Source organism: Triticum aestivum, chromosome 3D, assembly GCF_018294505.1.
Source record: "Triticum aestivum cultivar Chinese Spring chromosome 3D, IWGSC CS RefSeq v2.1, whole genome shotgun sequence".
Classification (NCBI taxonomy): domain Eukaryota; kingdom Viridiplantae; phylum Streptophyta; class Magnoliopsida; order Poales; family Poaceae; genus Triticum; species Triticum aestivum.
This window is the reverse complement of record NC_057802.1, coordinates 70786171-70808878: the sequence shown is the minus strand read 5'-3', so window position 1 is coordinate 70808878 and position 22708 is coordinate 70786171. Positions and strand designations below refer to the sequence as shown.

The 22708-nt window shown below is 45.7% G+C and overlaps 2 protein-coding genes, 1 long non-coding RNA gene, 1 other non-coding gene and 1 pseudogene across 4 annotated transcripts; 4 read left to right on the top strand and 1 right to left on the bottom strand.

Moving 5' to 3' along the window:
- The first annotated feature begins 6749 nt into the window (after positions 1–6749).
- On the top strand, positions 6750–7782 carry LOC123077497 (nuclear transcription factor Y subunit C-6). The gene has a single exon (XM_044499775.1). It carries the CDS (start codon positions 6911–6913, stop codon positions 7646–7648), a length of 738 nt encoding a protein of 245 aa, XP_044355710.1. The 5' UTR covers positions 6750–6910; the 3' UTR covers positions 7649–7782.
- A 1051-nt stretch (positions 7783–8833) lies between these two features.
- On the top strand, positions 8834–10770 carry LOC123077496 (noroxomaritidine synthase). The gene is made up of 2 exons (XM_044499774.1): positions 8834–10038; positions 10111–10770. The coding sequence occupies exons 1-2, from the start codon at positions 8918–8920 to the stop codon at positions 10526–10528; spliced, it is 1539 nt and encodes a 512-aa protein (XP_044355709.1). The 5' UTR covers positions 8834–8917; the 3' UTR covers positions 10529–10770.
- A 1047-nt stretch (positions 10771–11817) lies between these two features.
- Positions 11818–11919, top strand: LOC123081133 (U6 spliceosomal RNA). The gene has a single exon (XR_006438646.1). It is a non-coding gene; the product is annotated as a U6 spliceosomal RNA (small nuclear RNA).
- A 2449-nt stretch (positions 11920–14368) lies between these two features.
- On the top strand, positions 14369–17353 carry LOC123077494 (uncharacterized; annotated as a pseudogene).
- On the bottom strand, positions 17345–21990 carry LOC123077495 (uncharacterized). The gene is made up of 4 exons (XR_006436662.1): positions 21295–21990; positions 21115–21182; positions 18971–19062; positions 17345–18145 (listed from the first exon to the last, which is right to left on the bottom strand). It is a non-coding gene; the product is annotated as an uncharacterized lncRNA (long non-coding RNA).
- Positions 21991–22708: the final 718 nt, after the last annotated feature.

Here is a 22708-nt window from a genome sequence, read left to right as displayed (position 1 = left end):
TCTCCGCCGTCGTGAGAGAGCGGCGGAGGATCGACGCGAGGAGGGCGACCTCGGGATCGACCGGCGCTCTCGCGCGCGGACATCGCCTCCCCCATCACTGCCCTCTCCCTCGCCCGCTGCCGCTCGCGTCGGGCTGCTCGTGCCTCGGACTCTGAGTGCGTGCCGGCCCCGGCGCGGACACGGGGAGCCAGCGGTGGTTGGGCACCGTCTCCGGAGCAGAGGGTGGTGGTGGTGGGCGGCGGCATACCTGGAGGAGCGGAGTGGAGCGGCCGGAGTTGCGCGCCCGGCGGGAAAGGTCGGCAACGTCGTCTGCGCTGCGTCGATGGGCGCTGAAGAAGATGACCCGCCGTTGCCGGATCCGCATTGGTCGACCATCGAATGCCTCAACGCGATGCAGAGGGCGACCTCCTCCACATCGTCAGGCTCCACTTCGCGCAGCAGGCTTGCCCAGTCTTCGTCGGAGCCGGATTCCCCACCGGAGGCAGTGATGCTTCGGTCGCCGGCCATCGAATGCGTTCGGAGGGGATCGAAAGTGGAGTGGACGGAGAGCAGAGTGAAGTGGAGGCGTCGGGGCGTTTCAGGGGGTTTGGAGGCGCCCGGCTATAGATGCTCTAAACTACGTGAGACGCGCTTTGCCACTGGGTCCCTCAGTCGTGAGTTAGGTTTTTTGGTAATTACAGTTAGAGAGGTAAGGAATTTTACACTGAAAATCAGTGACCCAAACTAAACTTAGTTGACCGATATTCTTGGTTTATTCGGTTTATGGTGTTCATTGTTCAATTCGGCATTTCCATCGCTAGTTGTATGTGTTCGGATGTATCGGTTTTCATTCTACGTAAACTGAATTGACCACCATATACGAGTCGAGATAGACGTCCGTTTTCTCTAACTTTCTTTGCTCGCACGTGTATGCATGACCCTAGGCCAATGTACGATGCACGCTCCCCACACAACCTAATTCACTTGTGTCTCTACCCCTTAGAATCACTCTTCTTGCATTTGTTTCTTCCTCAAAAGGACTCCAATCTCTCAACCTAGTCACCTCCCTAACCTAGAGGTTAGATCTACCGCCACAAAGCCTAGCTACGACGGCTCTTCGACAGGTGTTGTTGTTGGCTTGGATCTCCGATGCCTAGTGTTCTAGCTTTGCCCCAGCACTAGAACGACATCGATCATCCACCGTCCAAGAAGCCTGACAGGGGAGACAGAGAAAGCGGCGACCCGACCGCACGGCGTAGAACTAGCAAGCTGGCGCCACCCCCTCACGAACGCACGAAAGCAGAAAACCAGCTTTCACCCTCCTTTCGGAAGCGGAATAACCCACACACGCGGGAGGTCCTATTCAGTATGAAATGCGCCAAAGGACGACTAAACGCGTACACCCTAGGACACTCGCTTGGGTTTGCTAGCCAGACGCCCTATTGGGCCTCAGCCCATCCGGAGAAGCGAAAAAGAAAAAAACAGTTTTCCCTTGCCCAACAGTAAAATAACCCACACACGAGAGGGTCCTATTCAACATGAAATGCATGGAAAGACGAGAAAAAGCGCACACCCTAGGACGCTCACCTCGGTTGGCTGGCCAATTGCCTTATTGGGCATCGACCCATATAGAGAAGGGAAACAGAAAAAACGAATTCGCCCTTCCCCAACAACAAAATAACCCACATACGTGGGAGGTTCTATTCAGCATACAACAAGTCAAAGGATGACGAAACTGTCGTGCACGCCCTATGACGCTCCCTTTGGTTGGCTGGCCAGTCGCCCTATTAGGTCTCGGTCCATCTGGAGAACTGAACAAAAAAACAAACATGAAGCAAAAACGGGAAAGAAAAACTAGAGAGAATATTTAAAATATTTTTGAGTAAAAAATGTTCACAAATTTGGAAAAATATATAATAAAAAATGTTTATGTATTTGAAAAGAAATGGTTCATGAAATAGAAAAATGTACGCCAACTTACAAAATTAGCAAATTTAGAAAAGTTCTTGAATTTCAAAAAATGTTCCCCAAAATTTTAAAAAATGTTTACTAATGTAAAAGAAAATGTTCATGAGTTTAGAAAATGCTCCTGGATTTTCAAAAGAAGTGACCAAATTTCAAAAAAGTTCATGAATTAAACAATATTTGCGAATTGAAATATGTTTACGAATTTACAGATTTGACTATCGATCAACATACGTGCACATAGGCCCACCTGCGGTGCACAACCAATTCACTCCCTGACATATGGGGAAAAATGCAAAAAATACCTCGATGCATGCACCAGGAGGCTCCATTCCTAGTGAGCTTAATAACTTAAAATATTAAACCAAGCAACAACTGAGTCTAAGCGTAGTTGTTCTTCTGGCCTGTGCTCCATAGCTGAGTCTCTATCGACATGCCCACATCTAATTTTTCTCACCTACAGTGGCTGAAATCATTTTTGAAGTCCCAAAATCATCACGTGAAAAATATCAGGTGCTCCCAGCCCTCCTATGCTTCAATGATACGGGAGTTCCTGTGTCGTTGGATCATGGATCCAACAGGTGGAATGGGAGCTCGCACAAAGTTATAGAAAACCCTCTGAAGTGTCCCAAATTTTGCCTATGTCTAGAGGCACTGATGCTCATCGAGTGATCCACGATTCAACGGTCCAGAAGCTCTCGTATCATGGGAGCATGGGAGGGCTGGGAGCACCTAATATTTTTCACTCCTGCTGATAATATACACAAACATATTTCTCAAACCCTCCCTAGAGTCCCAAATATATTGCTTTCGAATTTATGGAGTGCTTACAGATATTTAGTAAGGCCTAGATGAGGTAAATTGATAATATACAAAAACATATTTCCGAACCACGATCTATGTGCCACAAATCGTCTTGTCATACTTGCAAAGACCAGATACTTTGTTACATTGTCTGGATAGCCCCCCCCCCCCCCCCCCCCCCCGCGGGTCTTAGGCTCGGTTTTGGTCGTCTATGGCTTTGTTTCTTTGTCGGCATTGAGCTACCAATGTGTGTGTATTCATGTTGACAGTGTGTATCTTAATTGACAGAGCCCAGATCTGTATTCATAATGCTATGTACTCGCTTGATGCTATATTTTGAGCTAATTGAGAATTATATTTTATCGAGAAAAAAAAAACTTTTTCACGTATGCTGGACATATTTCGCCTTCCGGTATAATGCACACTTCCCCGAAGTCACATCGTGGCCCTCTTTCGCCAAGATCATGCCCCCTCTCTAAATCCTGAACGATGCGGTATCTCCTTTCGTCTCTCCGGTCTGCCCTCTCTCCAAGAATACGCTGCCCTACGCTTGGTCTACATCGTAGTACAGCTCAGGCGTCTTCATGGCGATGGCTACGCTCCACGTGCACCAAAAAAAGTTAGCCAAGACTGGGCCATGAAGAACAGATTCCACATGCATCACCACACAAGCGGCCATCACAAATAGACATGTATCGATCGAACAGAGACAGTACGCATCGTGAGCTTTGCATCGTACAAGACGCCGAATCAAGACAGGTACAACGCAAGAAATGGGCACATGATTTAAGCTCTTCTTGAAAGTAGCTGACAAAGTGTACTGTTCTTGTCGACAATCGACTGAAGGAGTATGGACGAACAGCTTGGACCTGAACAGTGGCTAATTATTTCAGCAGACTGTACATATCCAGAGCTTCATTAGTGCATGAACGTAAGCTATCTCGATCACATTTTGGGAATGAAAAGGAGAGGCGGGAAGAAGATTCCAAGGCGGCTAATGACAACGGAATAGCAAAGTATAGTTTTCCCATCAATGTACGTTGATTTTTCTACGGGAAGATTAGTAGCATATCGTGGTTCCATTACTAGCCTGACACGAAATTGTCAGTTAAGCAAGCCGGGCTCGATCGAGGCACCGTCCTTGCATAATGTCGAAAATAATGGCACCGTCCTTACATTAGTTGTTGTTGTCGTCCTCGTCGTTGCCGGTGCTACTACTTCCACATTAGCGAAAATAAGAAAGGCGGGCAAGAAGAAGTCACCATAAAGTCGGCTAATAACAACAGAACAATTCACCCGTGAAACAAGAAAGAATACATATTAGTGTAAGTTGGTTTTCCTAGGGGAAATTAGTAGCATATCATGTCATGAATTAGTTAATAGCTTGCATGGAAAATGTCGGTTAAGCAAGCTAGCTCGATCAAGGCACCGCCCTTGCAATGTTTTGAAGAAAAAAAAGGCACCGTCCTTGCTGTTATGCTATAAGTACATGACGATTTAACAATTAGGTTGTTGATATTGGCCCAAGCTCACGCACCAAATATACTACATTCCCCCCACTAAATAAACTCTCTTCCTCCCACTAAATGTAGCCTTTTTTGGCGTGCGCACAGCCTCTGCCGATCAGTTCCACGTTGATATTATACAGAATAGGGCCCTCTTTGATTCATATGATTTTAAAAATATAGAAATAGGAAAAGTATAGAATTGAAGTGACATGCCCACTTGAATCCTATATGATTAACAATGAGTGTTTGATGCCAAAGAAAAAACAAAGAAATTTAAAAAAAAAAGAGGTTAGAGTGGATGTTAGATATCCTATAAAATGTACTCCCTCCGTCCTAAAATAAATGTCTTGAGCTTAATACAAATTTATATTAAAGCTAGTATAAAATTGAAACACTTATTTTAAAATGAAGGGAGTAGTATAAAAGATTTCATTAAAAAAATTCCTATGTGATACGATCCTATGAATCAAAGGACCAACATAGAACCAGAAATTCTATAAAATTTCTTTGAATCAAAGGAGCCCTAGACATCTTAGCGGGCGAGAGGTCACACGCATTGCGCCGCGCAGATCATGCTTGTTGCCGTCGATCGGGAGGGATATCCAAAACCTCCCGCAGATCAATGTGGTACTAATAGATGACCAGCACTCGCCGAGGTTGGTCTTGGGAAGATCAATCAACACATGACGCACGAGACAGAACCTTCGGTGTGCGCTAGCTACACTAGACCACCAGCAGTACCACTGCGTTTCTCCTCCGGTTTCCTGTGACCACCCTAGTCTTTTGATTTTTTTTAAGGAGAAAGACCTTGGCATTGTATCTGGACGATGCATGTAGCCACTTCATTAAATGTTCACACAAGACTTACAAAGTAATACAACAGTAAGACTAAAGCCACCGTCTAGGCAACATCTCTTGCTACTCCTAGATGAAGGGATGTTGATAGTCTGGACCTAATACCAAATAGACCTCGCAGTCAAACCTAACATCTAAGACCTGAGGTCCCATCCAGGACGCCTATCGGGTATGAGGCACCCACCGGTCCGGCGCACTCCTCAACCAGGACGCCTGCCGGGTAAGAGGCCGCCGCAGCCACCTGCCACCAATCCATCTTCAGAGCTGTACTGCTGCATGTACCTTGCCCGATCTAGCTGCCGTCGACGCCAGCACGATGCCAGACTGCGTCACCCTCCTGCACGAGTCCATCTTCGTGCACCGGACGCCGAGTCACCACGGCGCCATGCCGCCGAGATCCGCCGCCATCAATGAGTGAGATGACGCACCGCTCCATCAAATAATCCTTCCTATGGTCCCTCGATTACGTGTGTACCTCCAAGAATGGCGCCTCCAAGGGGGAAACGACACCAGAGCGCCGCCGTCTTCCGATCATCCGATCTAGGGTTTCCCCCGGAGGTAGTAGAGAGTGGGCCTTGAACTTCTCCACGGCGATGCCTTCAAGAAGGGAACGATGCAGATAGCGTCGCCACCGCCGGCCTTGGCCGTAGCCGAACAAGTTTTCACCCAGATCTGTTCGAAGGAATCCAACTCCCGTGCACGGCCGCCGCCACCGCCACGCAAGCGCGCAGTATGAAGCAACCGCCACCGCCAGCCACATCACCGTCACTCCATAGACCCGCCCAAGCCCATCCTGGAGCGAGGGTGCAGCAGCCACGGAGTCCCAGCCGTAGATCGCCGGATCCCGCCCTCCCTTGCCGGCGCCTCAGAGAGACTTCGCCGCCTGAGCATCCGCCGCCGTCGAAGAGCCAGATCCGCCGCCGCCACGATGGGGAAGATCCTCGCCGCCGCCATGGAAGTGGATCCTTGCCGTCCCCGCACGGGCTTTGCCCGGCGGCGACCGCTGGCCACCCTAGTCTTTTGATATTTTTGGTTCATTTGATTGACCTAGATATTAGTCACACATTTGCGGTTTTGCGCCTCTATGCGGTCATCTCATACTGATCCAAAGACCTAAGCATCGCATTGCACATTACAACATTGGCCAGTCAGTCTTTGGTGCGTGCGTGTGCTGCACGGTTAGTTATTGACCAGCGAAATCTCAAGGGTTCATGTCAAAACATAATCTCGGAAAATTTGGTGGCAATATTATTATCTGGTTAATCATCCACCTCGGGTCGCTGTCGGACATCGACTTCGATCAAAATAGCTGACCATGAGGTCAAATGATACATGTTTCTCTATTCACTAGATGGATTTGCTATTTCCCCTCATTTTACTCGATTGTTACCTTTTTATAAGCTCGCAATGGGTTATCATTAGCCGGTCGTAAGACGCAGGGCACAAGGCTCCTGTGGGTTTACTGACGTTTTTTTTTGAGCGTATCCTGTGGGTTTACTGACGTGGCGACACGTGAGCATAGCATCACCGTCGACGCTCAATGGGCCAGAACGAGAGCCATTGGCCCATGGGTTTCTGCATGACAATAAAAGAGAGCAAATATATGTTGGGCTTTCGCTGCCTAACCGACCCACTGCATCAGCCACAGAAGGTTTCTTCCGGCGCCGCGGCGCCGCCGCCACCAATGTCCATCGCGCGGGAAAATTTCCCCAGCCCCCCGCCACTTCGCTCCACTACCCAAATCCAAGCACCATTCGTCCATCCCCAACAAGATCTGCCAAATCCAAGCCCCCTAGCCCATGGCTACCGTCGCCGCCGCCGCCCCCGAGCACATCGAGGCGATGGAGCAAGTTGAAGGGGAGGAGCAGGCGGCTAGAGCAGCCGCAGCCGCCGCCGCCGATGACGTCGACGTGCCCACCGATGCGACGGAGCAAGTTGGAGGGGATGAGTCGGCGCCAGCCGCCGCCGCTGCTGACGATGATGCGGCCGAGCCGATGGAGCAAGGCGAAGAGGAGGAGGCAACGGAGATCGACGCGGAGGAGGAGGCGGATGCTGGCGCCGAGGCGCACATGGAGGCATCGGAGCAGGCTGAAGAGGAGGAGCGGGAGGAGGTCCACGCGGTGGCGGTGGCGAAGGAGGAAGCGGAGGCCCAGCCGCTGCAGACGGTGCTCCCGCTGGGCAGGGTGAAGAGGATCATGCGGGTCGACAGCGAGATAAAGAAGGTGACCGCCGAGGCGTCGCTGCTCGTCGCCGCGGCCACCGAGCTCTTCCTCGGCTCCCTCGCCGCCGGCGCCCACACGGCCGCATCCCAAGGCGGCCGGCGGACGGTGCGCGCCGCGCACGTCCGGGCCGCGGTCCGCGCGCACCGCCCCACCGCCGACTTCCTCCTCGACTGCCTTCCAGCTGCTGCGGAGGCGGCGCCTCGCGTCGCCCGCTCCGGATCCGATGGTGCCGCCGCCGTCGCTGAAGCAGCAGTACCCAAGCCGCTGCCACGTGGGACCCGCCGCATCGACGGATTCTTCCAGAAGGTCACTTAGAGGTGTCTCTCACCGCGTGTGATTATGAACTGCTGCTCCAAGTGGTTAAAATGTATTCCTACCTTGCCATGTGATGGAAGTGGAACCTATGAACTTTATCAATCTAAGTATGCAGTTGTCTTTAACCTTACAAATTCCTCATCTCTTGCAAGGATCTGATATGTCATCGCATCTTTATTTAGGCTTGTGTAGTGCGATCTCGAATTCAGCAGTAATTTTTCTTGAGCATTATGTTTCAGGGCCTGTCTAGAACACAATATCTCCTTTACAATTTTGTATGCTGCTAAGAGTAAGAGTGCTACCATCTAAATATACAAAATTAAGACTGCTACTAAATTCATACTTGGTGGGTATTACAGAGCACACACCACAGTTCTTTGGTGGTTCACTAGGATAGGTTCCATCCCTTTGTTACAGACCTGCTAACAAGAGAAACTGAACAGGAAATGACAGTCTATCTATTGTTGCCTGTATTAATTGGTCCGCAAGAGTTATGATTTGGTTTATATGTAGCGATTTTCAGCAGTTACTCGGCTGATGAACACTGTCATAAGAGTGCTCCAACAACGTTGCCCTTAGGTAATGTCTCTGGTTAGGAAGCTAAGACGTGTCGGTCTGATGCAAACAAGTAGCTGGTTTCCCTCTTGCCACGGGACATACTGGCATCACAAAATTTACATGAGTGTAATCCCACACAATTTGGGTGTTTGCATGGGAAGCGAATCAATCAACTTATTAGGATTGGGATCAGTTTCAAGGATTACAGAAATGCTCTGCTCCTAGTTGCAGTTAGTTGGGGGGTCTAAAGAGGATTATAACCAGTCTTAAGAAAACAAGATTAGAATTAGAAACTGCAAAATTAAATGGTTATATGTGTGTGAGCGCATAAAGTTGTAAGGGTCAAACCGTCAAAGTTGATTTTCTATAATGCTTATATATTCTAACATGTCAACATGGCTTATCTGATCTGTTAATTAAGTGGGTACTGACAGGTATAGAATGTCTAGTTCTTCAGAAATTAGATGCTGAAGAAAGCTGTTTGTGGTAGAAGACCTCCAGAATTATAGCAGTTATATCAGGACATATGAATGTTGTGAATCACTGCACCCTAAACTCTCGGGAACTGATCGCCTATCCCACGGGGAAGACACTCATATGCAGTTTCTGTATATATCAATACCAGCCGTGCATTTGACATTGGCAAGGCAAAGGTGAAGCCTACATTGCTGCATGCCTTCTTCCCTCTGCATCTCATAACTTTGTTCAACCATGGTCTCCTTCTGGAGTTTCCTTCTGTCCTACCCTGAAGTTTTCCTAGCCATTGCTTGCTTCTTCTGCCTCTCCCTCTTCCGCCTTGTCCGACACTGCCACAAGAGTGACCTCCCGGTGAACTGGCCTGTTATTGGGATGCTTCCCTTCCTCGTGAGAAATCTGTACCAAATTCATGACAGTGTCACCGATATGCTCCGCGAGGCGGGATGCACCTTCAGGATCATTGGCCCGTGGTTCCTCAACATGAGCTTCTTGGCGACCTGCGACCCAGCCACTGTCAACCACTGCTTCAATACCAACTTCAACAACTACCCAAAAGGCAGTGAGTTCGCCGAGATGTTCGACATCCTAGGTGATGGGCTCCTTGTGGCGGACTCTGAGTCCTGGGAGTACCAGCGCCGTGTGGCGATGCAAGTCTTTGCTAGCCGCGCCTTCCGGTCCTTCTCCATGTCCACCATCACGAGGAAGGCCGGCACAGTCTTGTTACCCTTCCTTGACCACATGGCTAAGCACGGCTCACAGGTTGAGCTGGAGGGTGTCTTCATGAGGTTCTCACTTGATGTCTCGTACTCCACTGTGTTTGCAACTGACCTTGACTGCTTGTCTGTGTCTCACCCGATCCCTGCGTTTGGCCAAGCCACAAAGGAAGTCGAGGAGGGAATGCTGTTCAGGCATGTTGTTCCACCAAGTTTGTGGAAGCTCTTGAGAATGCTGAATGTTGGCAGCGAGAAGAAGATGGCGAATGCAAGGGTGGTGATCGACCAATTCATCTATGAGGAAATCGCGAAGCGGAAGGCACAAGCAACCAAGCAATGCCAGGGAGACGTGCTGTCCATGTACATGAACTGGCCCATGGATCCCAGCATGAGTGAGCAGCAAAAGACCCTGTTCCTGCGCGACACAGTGGTGGGGTTCATCTTTGCTGGGAAGGACCTCGTTGCCGTTACACTCACGTGGTTCTTCTACATGATGTGCAAGCATCCGCATGTTGAGGCGAAGATCCTCGAGGAGATCAAGGCCCTGCAGAGCACTACATGGCCAGGGAACCTCTCTGTCTTCGAGTGTGACAAGCTCCGGCCTGCTATTTACCTGCAAGCTGCACTCCTCGAGACACTCAGGTGACATACCCCTTTCACCTTGTCTAGCTCCTCCCAACCATCTGACTAACCCGTGCTGTGCATGTGTTGTAGGCTCTTCCCGGCGACCCCATTCGAGGAGAAGGAGGCCCTCAACGATGATGTCCTCCCAGACGGTACCATGGTGAGCAAGGGCACAAGGATCGTGTTCTCGCTCTACGCCATGGGGAGGATCAAAGGGATATGGGGCAAGGATTGCATGGAATTCAGACCAGAGCGGTGGATCTCGAAGAGCGGGCGCCTTCGGCACGAGCCAAGCTACAAGTTCCTGTCCTTCAATTCCGGGCCCAGGAGCTGCCTTGGGAAGGACCTTGGTCTCAGCAACATGAAGATGGCAGCTGCTTCCATCATATACAACTTCAAGGTGGAGCTGGTGGAAGGCCACGCCGTGATGCCCGAGAGCGCTGTGATACTGCACACACGGAACGGGATGATGGTTCGGCTCAAGAGAAGGGAGCTGGTAGCTGCTTGATCTTTACTGCTATCTGTTTTCTTACTTGGGTTATTTATGCGTATCGAACAGAACTAAATGCAGAATCCATGAGATGGAATGGAATAACTAAACATAATCTGCTTGTAGTGTTGAGATTGTCACCGTGACAAGCTATCTGTTCGTAGTGTTGGAATTGTCACCATGTAACAAGCTATCTGTTCTTAGTGTCGGAATTGTCACCATGTCATGGGAACAGAATATTATAGTGATTGGTCGTGTGATGATCTTTTGAGTTATTTTCATGTAAAATTGTATGCATGTTACTTATAAATATGTACTGTATCTTATGTGCATCTGCCTATCAAAAGTGCTTCTGATGGCCCTCCTTGTGAAATTGAGTAAGAAAAGCAATTCTTGGACCTGCACCTGTTGAGTTCTCTTCAGTTATTATGTGAGAATAGAACAGGCGACGCTCATTTTGTTTCAGAGGCTATTCATCAAATGATCATATGTTTTGTTCGCTCTTAAAAGTAGCATTGGCTTGCCCCTGCTCATGTTTTCCCAAAAGTTGATGGTCGTCAGAGTGGTTACTTGATGCAGTTCACATTGAAGTTTTTTTATAGTGAAAGTGACGCTCCTGCGGCCTGAGGAGTTTAATTTCGTCGCTGTTAAATCAGAACAGATTTCCATTCGGAATGATCCATTCAAAGTTCACAAGTAGTATATCATTTTATACTAGTTAAGAACACTCTTTGCTTATTCGCAAAAAAAAAAAACTCTCTTTGCTTAAGATTTCTATAAGTTGGGTAGAGCCTGGTGATACTGCAGCTATGGTAATATTGACAGGCCATCAGGCAAGCTTTCTGCATCACAAGCTCCATTTGGTACACTGACAGGGCCGATAGTTCCGCATATATTCATAGGGATATATATTTGGGCACTTTTGACTTGTACTAGAAGGGACTGTAGATTGGAGAAATTAGGATGATGGACATCAATGGCAGCATCTGTTTGTGCAACATGTTGCCGAACTGGTGACATAATCAGAAATTTCAAACTCTCTGCATGAGGTGCTCTCTGTACAAAGCTAACAGATTCGGAGAGTACAGTCCCGTCACGTTGGCCGAACTAACAGGACGGCCCATTACTCTCCTCCAGTAATTTGGGCCGCATAAGGAGTTCCACCGTACTCACGGGCCGCCAGTCCAAAGTGGGGGATCCGCTGGCTTCCGGCTGGTGGTGGGGAGAACGCTACGTTCGTTTAGTCCCACATCGCCTAGCGAGAGAGGGAGCGACCAGTTTATAAACCCGCTCGCTGCAGCTAACTCGTCCCTTCAGGGACATCCGATAAAATTACAACGATACAGAGAAGATTAGCACATCCCTGCACAAGGATGACATGCATAAATAGAAAATTGATCATAGTGTTTTTGAGGATTCACGCGCCGGTCCCTGGAGCCTTATTTTAGCACTTGCGTGTAATAATATTTTACATAAATCTCTTTATATTTTCATTTCCATCGGGTAAGATCCTTACATGCTATATACAAATTACAACATAACCTTTTCTTTTGCGGACTGTATATACAAACGAGAATAGATGCAGAGATGAAACAGTAATAAAAGATGATGCAAAAGACCATCTGTTTATAATTTTAAAATTAATACTTTATTTTCTTTGCGAAAATAAAATTGTAACTTTCGTGTCAGAATCCATAGGATGGGATAGAAAACAAAATATACTGATAGGTGTTCCCGTTACTTTCCTGTAAAATCGTAGTATAAAATTGTAGCTCTTACAAATGATGTATATGGCCCTATTTTTTGTGGGTATATGTATCATTTTTTTAGTGGATACGTGTCAGTCTATTTTACTTTTTTGACTAGAGGATATGTATCAGTCTATTAATTAGTAGTGCTTTTGTTTGACAGATATGTCCTTGTGAAGTCGGATATAAAAAAATCAAAAAGAAAAGCAATTCAGGGATGACACTCATTTTAATCCAGATTTCTGAGAATACATGATGCTCATTTTTATTAAGATTTCTCATTTTTGACAGTTCATACGTTTTTCGTCGCTTTTAACAGATATGAAGAAAAAACATTTCCTTGCTTCCAGTAGCTCATTTTTTCCTCTTACCTTCAATATTTGTTGTTGTCCTTGCAATTTTTTTGTCCTACCTTTTTGACAATAAATGTATTGGTGGAATTTTCATTTTTCTGGTGAAATGATCCTCTTGGTTGAGGTGTTTTTGACTCTCTATTAACCCCACTATTTTTTTGGCGAATGGCACTATTGTTTCCATCACGAATGGTCCATCCCAAAAGAACAAGGAGTAGTAGATCAAAGGTGTTGCCCCCCCCCCCCCCAAAAAAAACTTAGGTAGGGATATATAATGATCAACTACGATAAAAGTTAGGGCATCTCCAAAAATATAAATGATGTATTCTAGGCAAGAATGAATTGATGGCATTGGTACTACCCTTTAAGAATAAGAGAAATATTTTTTTATATAAAATTTACACACAATTTATACATAAAATTGTGCTTTATTATAATATACAATAATACACATATAGTAATAAACAAAAATCATTTTTTTCTAAAAAATAAATTTAGTGGCATTGGCATTACCCTTAAAAAAAGTAAAAAAAAAGAAGTCTTCTAGAAAGAATAGACTAGTGGCATCAGTATTATCCTTTAAGATTTAAAAAAAAACTCGCACGCAACTTTGCACTAAAATTGCACTTTTTGTAATATGCAGATAAACATATAGTGCTGCAATTTTCGAAATCAAGTATGCACACATATTGATTGTATAGTACTTATGTGTATACATTTACACTCACCCAACATAAAGAAAATAACCATAAAAAATAAAAAGAAAAACCGCCTAAAGACAGGACAAGTTCAAGTCCAATAGAAAAATCAACTAACCCCAAACAGTACTGGCACGGGCAGTGGCTCCAGGCAGCGTGGTGGCGGGAGGTTACACAGAGGGGCTTGGCCGACAAATCCACCTCGGCCAGTTACACGACAACAACTGTCAGCGGGGAGCTGCGTCCGGGGTGGTGGGGCTTTGTGGATCTAGCAGTGTTGCGCCGTCGTTGCAGCTGCATGGACCGGGCTTAATCACATGCTTGGTGGAGTTGCTCCGAAGTGAGATCTATAAATGATGGCTTGAGGCAGAGGACATGGATGTGTAGCATCGACGATGAATTTTCTAGCCTGGTTGGCAATCTCCTATAGTGAGACGCTAGTGGCCACGATTGTAACAACCCGGGAGTAATGCCATAGATATATTAGCCTATTATATTGTTTTGTGCAGCATGTCCATCTCATAAATATTGCATCATCATATTGTATAAATTAAATAATTAATTTAGATATTATATTTTGCTATTTTGTTAAATGATAAGTAGATAATCCCTTCTTCTTTCAATCTTCTGTATCTAGCCTCACCCAAAACCTAAAACACACTCTTTTTATGATATTAGCAGGACTGTCCAGCCCCTTAATCAGTTCAAGAAAAGACCAGTGATGGCAGCCGGTGAATTGTAGGGAAGAACCTCAACGCCGTCGATGGCAGCGAGAGGAACCAAACCCTAGCGAGAGGACGCATCTTCCTTCTACTATAGTCTACACAAGAGAGTAGTAGAAGGCGTTCTGGCTTTTTTTAAAGGAAACAAGGCGTTCTGGCGTGACTGGAATAAATTCTCTCTTCGTCCGGGTATACTTGTCGAAAAATAGATGATCTAGATTTTTTTGAGCCGTAATAGATGATCTAGATGTATCCATTCATTTTTATCCATTTTTCTGACAAGTATTTTTGAATGGAGGAAGTAGATTTTAAGGCCCACTACGCTGGTATTGGGCTCGCGGTGCGTCAGTGCAGGCTCTTGCAGCGCTGGCCATCCTCTTCCTCTTCTAGAAAAAAAAAAGTTGGATCGGTCGATCGATGCGGCGCGGCGATGGCGAAGACGACGCCAGGCACCACCGCCGGATTCCCCGCGCCGACGAGATCGATGCTGCCAGGTTCCCCATGACAATCTGTTACAGCGACGACGACGAGGAGATCGATCTGAAGTCGCCGTCGGAGATCGTAGCCCTCCACGCCGCGTGCCGCGACCGCATCACCGAGTACGACCCCAAGAAGAGAGCCCGCGTCCTCACCCGCTTCTGCGGCGTCAACCTCGCCGGCTTCGACCTCGACAGAGAGTGTCAGTATCTCCACTATTTATCAATTTACAACCATTTCTGTTTAATCTCCCGTAGTTTGGTGGGGAACTGAAATGGTTCTCCTGATCTTGTCCCTGATTTTGCTTTGCTTGTAGCCAAGGTTGGCCTCGGGCCACTGCTTGAGGATGTAACGCCGCAGCTGTGGAAGTTCCGGGCGGAGACGTCGTACAATGTCGTTTCCGTCAAGATAATCGAATCCGATCTGGGTTACCCGATCAGTGTGTTCGGTACCGTTCTCGCGAGAGATACCATCGACTACAGATGCGTCTATTTGTTCAGACGCGAGCGAGACGATCCTCAGATCATCAGCTCCAAGGTAGTTCGCCCCTTTGTCTCCTCCCAAACTATTTAGATTGACAGCTGCTTACTTAAGCTAAATTAAGCTTAGGGTGCGTTTGGGAGTGATGTATTTTTAAAGTTTTTCCGGGAATACTGTGGTTTCTAAAAAAACTTCGGTATTAAATACTTTGAGGTGTTTGGCTTAAAAAATTACAGTGGTTTAAGATATTGTGGTATCTCTAATACTGTAGTTTTTCTACAGTATTTCAAAAAGAGGTCATGACCACTTTTTTTAAAACCGAGCCAAGAGAAGTCGTTGGGGAGAGCACTTAGCCCGTTGATGTCCAGATTAGAAAATCTGATCGCTGCCTCCGACTCCTATCTGTTGCGTATATTTTTAAACAATTCGCTGGTTGCCGATTACTTTCTGGATTCTGGGCTTCTGGTAGTGCTGCACGTCTCGAACCAAGCTAGCCTGTGGAGTAGACTGTTGGTCACTGAAGCACACACTCATACACAGGAGGCTGACCTCGTGCATGGCAGGGCTGCATGCAGCCGGCATCCGTTAGCACACGCTGATTAATCTGGTCGTGTTGCTAGGTGTAGCTGAGTTAGCACTGCTGATTGATTTGGCCATGTAGTAAAGTTATCAGTAAAAAAGCTGCAGCAAAACAATAGCAGCCAAACACTGCGGTGGACTTGTCAAAACTGAGAAAAACTACGTTTTTTTAGAAACCAGAGTATTTGTTGCCCACCCATCAGAATACTGTGGTTTTAGAATACTTTGGTTTGCCCAAAACTATACTGCCAAACTAATAGTAGTTCTTTTGGTTTCTAGTTGCAAATACCATGATTGATTTCACATTGGTACACTGCAATTTCTTTTAGAAATAAATAGTTGTGGATTACTGTCAATACCTATTATTTAATCTGTCGATGTAAGTGCTCTAAGAATGGGTGTTACTGCCAAACCATACAACTTCATCAAATTATTTTAGTGGTACGCTTGTTTAAATTTTGTCATGGCGTCATGCTGTAAAATATGGCTTCTATACTGGAATAAAAGAAACTATGTAGGAGTACATACTTTCTCCATCTGAATATACTACTCCCTCCGTCCCATAATATAAGAGTGTCAAAAATGCTCTTATATTATGGGACGGAGGAACTAGTATGCAAGCCACAAATATGTGGCTGCTGGTAGCAATTTATGGGCACTGAAGCAGTGCGGCAACAGAATTACACAAGTTATCGATGCTCCCCAAGCTAGTTAAACAACATATCTTCAAACTGTTTGAATCTGTCCGACTTGTCAAGTGTGCTTTGCTTTTCATGTCCAGCTAGCTACATAGCTTGTTCAACTACGTAGACATGTTGTGATCTTTTTTATAAATTACTTGCAGGAGGATATGTTAGCATTGGTAGGTCCACGTCGAGGATTAGTAGCATTTGATCATATACATTTTGAGTTCAACCTGAAGGTGAAGGGTGATCCTGAGGATGAAGACTTTAGCAAAGGCGTAATTGAGTCCCGTGCCTTTGACTCTGGACCCATCACTACGATGCTACCTAGTTGGCTCAGTACAGTGGAATTAGTATTTGCACCTGTTAAACATCCGGTGGCGGCTAGCCTCCAAATCAACATTCTGAATGGTCCGCCCTATGCCCCTTTTGTTGGCAAAGTATCTGCTGGGACTAGAAATGCCGAGACCCATATTATTCTATATGATGGTAGAGCAATGAATTGCAGCGGAATATTAGTCGGAGATGATGGCTCCGTTCCCTTGAGTCGTAATTTGGTAGTTAACCCTTACCTACATGCGACGATGATGAAGAGTTTTTGGTCCATGTTTGTATTTTTGATAATGATGAGGATGAAGTCACTCATGTTACTCTACAACACCCTGATGAAGAGCATGTTTGCACTCACGGTTCCTATGAACTACAAGTGAAGGTTACATGGACTGCCATCCTCACAAGACCTAGGGGTGCCAAATATCACCCAATGAGGGACCTCTCATGGACTGAGTGTTATGGTTCGCTGAGTTACAGTGGTTTTTAGGGTGGTGGTTGTTGCACCATGTCTGTCTGGTGTGGTAGGGCATGGCCCAGTACTCTTCCTCTCATCTTACCAAGCTGTAAGATTTGTGCTTGCTGGATGTTTGGTATTAGAGTTGTGCTTGCTGGATGTTTGGTATTAGTGATAATGGAATCAGGAGGTATATTTAATAGTCATGAGTATCTTTCTTCTTGGAGGAAAATTCAGTTATCTGCTGTAAATTGATGCACATACTAATTTGTTGTTTGCTTCATATGCTAATAAAATCATTCAAAGGTAACAAAAAGGGGAGGCTATTAAAAGTCTCAAGTCATACTAGTATTATACTTGATTATAAGGAGGCTAATAAAAAGTCTCAAGTCATATTGTACTTAATTACAGAAAAGAGGCATAATTAGACATAATGAGTTAAGACTTATCCCATCATATATCTGGCAATGCTAACCTTAGGAGGATCAGTTCTTTCCCGAACCACTTTGGCAATGCTAACCTTAGGAGGATCAGTTCTTTCCCGAACCACTTTGGCAATGCTAACCTTAGGAGGATCAATTCTTTCCCGAACCACTTGCTGAATGCGCCCACTTGACTTTTTTAGGTTTGATATAGCAACCTCTCTTCACAACTCCGAGCTTCTTCATCAGATCAGTTGCCGCAATCCCGTCCCAAGGTTCATCTTCCGCCACAGCACGTGAAATGTCCGCCCAGTAGTTGAACAACTTACTGTGCTCCTTGGGTACCGGACTATCCAGTTCTTCATCAATATTGCTGGTCACCCATGTCCTCCAGAGCGCGAAGCGGATTGCTTCGCAAATCGTTACAGTCGGGAAAGATAGGGGGCCAGATTTCAGAACCTGAAGTCCCCTCTCACTGCGGTATAGCTCTCCAAGTTTTCCCAAGCTGGCGATGCAGTGGGTAAAAGCTTGTTTACCCACGTTTATGTCGAATCCACCTATCTGCAAGTAGGAGCTATTGAGGGGCAACTGGACGGTCCCAATTCCAGGCTTGGTACTGTACGGGAACTGATCTACAGACGGCGGAAGTATGTCCGTACCAAATTCAGAGTAGCGATACCACACACCTGTAGTGTAAAACAAACAAACAAGTCTTGTAATTGCTTTGACAAGAATATAATAACGTGCTTAAGAAGTGTTTCCATTTGCTTTTCTGTTTATGCTCATAGATTAATGGGCAGTTTGGTAGCCGAACCAAAGCAGTCTTTGCATTTGTTGCTAAAGTTATCTTTACATACAATGTTGATGTTGTGGCTGGATATCAAAATGCTATGGGATTGATGATTGTTATGCCATGTATTGTACACTATGAATCCATCACTTGTAAATCAATTCAACATGAATTCATGTTTCTCACCTTTCAGGAAATTTGTTCTCAAAACGTTCTATTTTTCCTTTTGCGGGGGCTCAACGTTGTAAGATTAACAAGACTAGTCTCTACCCTTGTCGTGTGTGAGCAACGTATCGAGAATAATAAGCAGCAAATTGTTTTGCGAGTGATGATGCACAAATTAGATGGATTCGCAACAGCCGGGAAGCAGCAAGCTAGCTAACCAAGGTGCATATATTGGGAGGGAGGGTGATTCATTCAGGTAACAAAAACGCCAAAGTTCTTTCCTTAAAAGAACTCCCTCCTTTCTGTATGTGTGAGTGTTTGTATTTTCACCGACAGGTACAGATTTATTGGTAGTGGCTGTATATATATACTGCTATAGGACTGTGATATTTGGCACACGTGTGCCACATTGCTAAAAGTACCACACGACTCTTCTCCCTTCAACCCCACCTCCTCCCGAGCGACCACCCTCCTTGGATCCCATCTTCTCCAGTTTTTTTCGGGCCTGTAGTTTAAAATAGGCAAAAAAAAAGAAGGCATTGAAAGGGAATCAAACCTGGACCCTCTCATATGAAACTATGCTGCAACATCCAGCTGCGCTAGCCCACTTATCAGACTACCTACAACTTACACACTAGTTATATCTTCCTGAAACAAGAATAAACAAAAAAGGTAGTGATTAGTAACTGAAAATCCAAACTGGCAGCCTCATTTGTACGGATTTTAGAACAATGTACCCTAGTTCTATCATTTTTTCTGCACGTCTCACACGGTTCACAAACCCGGGCGTCCTCTTCACTCCTTTTAAGATGTAAAATATCATGATGTTTGCACGTAAGTTATCAGGTACAAAGTTCTAATGTTGCCATGCTTTTCTCAGTCAAGTTTTTGGGGTATGTTTATCAATAGCTTTTTCTCTGTTTGTACTTAAATTATCAGGTATGTGCTTCGTATATTACCATGATATTTGCAGATAAGTTATCGGAGGTGTATTTTTCAACACCCCCTCCTGGTCAGTGTTATCATGGTGTTTGTATGTAAGTAATTAGATCTGCGATGAGTAAATTATCACGTTATTTAGACAGAGGTTATCACGTGTTCATCAAAAAAATTCACTTGGACAAATTTACTACGGTGTTTTGTACCAAAGTTATCATGTTTGCGGTGTGTAAATCATCATGCTATGTACATAGAAGGTACTTCGTGTACGTTTTCAATAATTTTTTCACCCCCATATCATAAAAGTTACCATGATGTTCATACACAAGTTATCAGATCTGCATGAGTAAATTATCATACTATAAATTATCATACTATTTACACAAAGGTTATACGGGAAATGTTTTTAACAACTTTTTCCCTGAGTAAAAAATTACCGTGGTGTTTGTACGAGTATTATGTGGTGCGTATATTACTGTGTTATTTACACACAATTTATCATGGTATGTTTTAACATCTTTTTCTCAGAGTCAAAAGTTAACACGGTGTTTGTTTGTAAGTTATCATGTTTGCGGTGCGTGAATTACCATTATATTTTACATAAAAATTAACGGGAATTATTTTCTCAATAAATTTTCACCTAGTCAAAATTACTGCAGCGTTTGTAAGTAAATTATGATGTCTGCGAGGCCTAAATTACCATGCTATTTACATAGAAATTACCGCGAGTATTCTCTAAAACATTTCCCTATCCAAAATTACCACAGTGTTTGGACGTACATTACCATGTTATTTGCACAGAAGCTGTCGAGGGTAATTTGCAATGATTGTTATCCTAGGTAAAATTACCGAGGTGTTTGGACGTAGTTATTAGGTCTGTGAGGCATATATTACCATACTATGTACAAATAAGTTAGCAAGAGTACATTTTTCAACAATTTTTTCCTAGGGCAAAAATTATCATGGCGTTTGTATGTAAGTTATCGGTTATGAGCTGCTTATACTACTATTTTTTTTTAAATTAGTGGGGGTATGTTTGAACAAAAAAAATTCCAGGGTCGAAAACTTATCATGGTTTTTGTAGGCAGTTTAACAGGTCCGCAGTGCTTAAAATACCATGCTATGTACACAAAATTTACCATTGTATGTTTACAACAGCTTTTTTTCATCAAACAAAAAATTATTGTGGTATAGACGTAAGTTATCAAATCTATGGTGCGTATATTATCGTGCTATTTACACAAAAATTATCGAAGGTATGTTTTCAATGTTTTTTACTCGTGACTCGAAATTATTGTGGTGTTTGTGTGTAAGTTATCTAGTCCATGGTGCGTATATTACCAACTATTTACAGAGAAAATTATCGGGGTTATATTTTTCAGCAAAAAAAATTTAGGGTCAAAATTACTGCGGTGATGGTACCTAAGTTATCAAAATCAGTATAGGGAACATTTTCAAGGAGCAGTTTACTGCAAGTGAGAGAGATACCTACCAGACAAAATATCATTCTTTTCAAAACTACTTTTTTTCTTACCAAAAAAGAAAGGTTGGGAGCAAATTCCACGAGAATTATAGCAGCAGATAGCAGTACCATGAAGGAGCACGGACGTGGAATTTGCTTAACTAGCAGCGCGCTAGCTAGCTAGCCAAAAAACTAGCATTCGTTGGAAACAAAATTCCGGCATTCGTTGTACTAAAAAAGAAAGGGCATGTATTGCCCAGAACCAAAACACCACTGTCTTCTCTGTTTTTAGTTGCTACCTGAAGTTCAGCTGGAGCTGCCGTGATTGAGTGCAGTCTCGATGGAGCAGAGCCGGCCAGCACTGCAGCTGCAAGAACACCAATTAGTCTGGGAGACAGAGAGCACATGAATCGATCTAAGAATCAGCCGAACCGACGGACGCAAAGAATCAATCGATCGATTAGCCGAAGATTAGGTACCTCCCGTTCAGAACAAGTTGAAGCGGCGGGATCCTGGTTGGTGGGCGGCGGCGTGCGTCGCCGGGGCTGGTGGACCCGGGAGAGGGAGGGGCAGCGGCTCGCTGGGGGCCGGAGGGTCGGCGGGATGCAGACGGTACTGGCGTGGGCTGGCCGGCGCGGCGGGTGGGTGGTTGTCGTAGCGCCGACTGTAGGTGGTGGACCTCGCGGCAGCGGCGCGCGCGACCAGGTGTAGGTCGAGACCTCCTCCAGCTCCAGGTCGAGACCTCCCCCAGCTGCAGGTAAGCCGAAGGAATGGGGAGGCAGTGGTTGGTCGGGAGGCGAGCGGGACGTGGTGGGGAGGCGGCGGTTGCCCGGATGGAGCGCGGGGCGGTTCAGGAAGTGGTGGTTGGCTGGATTTCGCAGTTTTGTTGTCGGGACGGGGGCGGCGCGTGTGGCAGGGGGTCGTCGCCGGAAGAGGAGCTGGGCGAGGCCGGGGGCAGCCTAGGTGGCAGGGGAGGCGTGGCGGCGTACCAAAGGTAGGCGGCGGGGTCGCGCGTCGACGCTTGGTGGCGGCAGGCAGTGGCGGCATCGGTTCCGGGCGGATCCTAGGGAAGGAGGCGGCGCGGCGGCCGGATACGGGGGTGGGGAAGGGGCAGCGCGTGGGTGCCGGTGGTTGGATAGTGCGCTGGAAAAGACGGCGAGCTCGAGCGATTTGGATGGAAGGTGTGGCATTTTTGCAAAAACGATTCCGGTTGCCACATACATATTTCATAAATATAAATGGTGACCATACTAGTTAATTACCATGGTATATATTTCCTACACTGTCAGCAAACGAATGGAGTAACTACCAAGTTATTTGCTCCTGTTTTTTATGTTCCCCGGCTGGCATGTTGTAATAATTATGTATGTTAAGTTCTACACGTGCATGGAAATTTAGTTTTCTCTTGTCAATTATGTCAAGGTAGATAACAGAGGGCAAGGACCAGTATTTTCTCGTTACCTTCCACGTAGACCGCCATGATGTAGAGATCGACCCAGCGGATCAGCAGAGTCACGACCTTGCCGCCATGTTCTGGTTCCATGCTCACCATGAATGTTCCTTGTGCTGGAGTGTACAGTGCTGTGCCATTGACCCTAGGTGGCATCTTCTCAAGCTTTGGCTGCCTTTTGATCTCCTCCGTAAGCCTACTGTCGATCTCTGCTTCAATGTCCTTCATCAACTTGGCGTAGCTGGCCTTAAGGTTCCCCAGCTCGAGAGTGGGAACACCTTCGGTTGTGGATTCTGCACAAGAGAGAAAATGAATAAACTTTCCACAGCTGATAAATTAGATGAGCACTAGCTAGTAACCTTACATTATAGATTCGTGTAAGACAATGATGACAAGTTTTTTTTAGGTCAAACAGTGCGGTAAAACCCACTGTCATTTTCAGC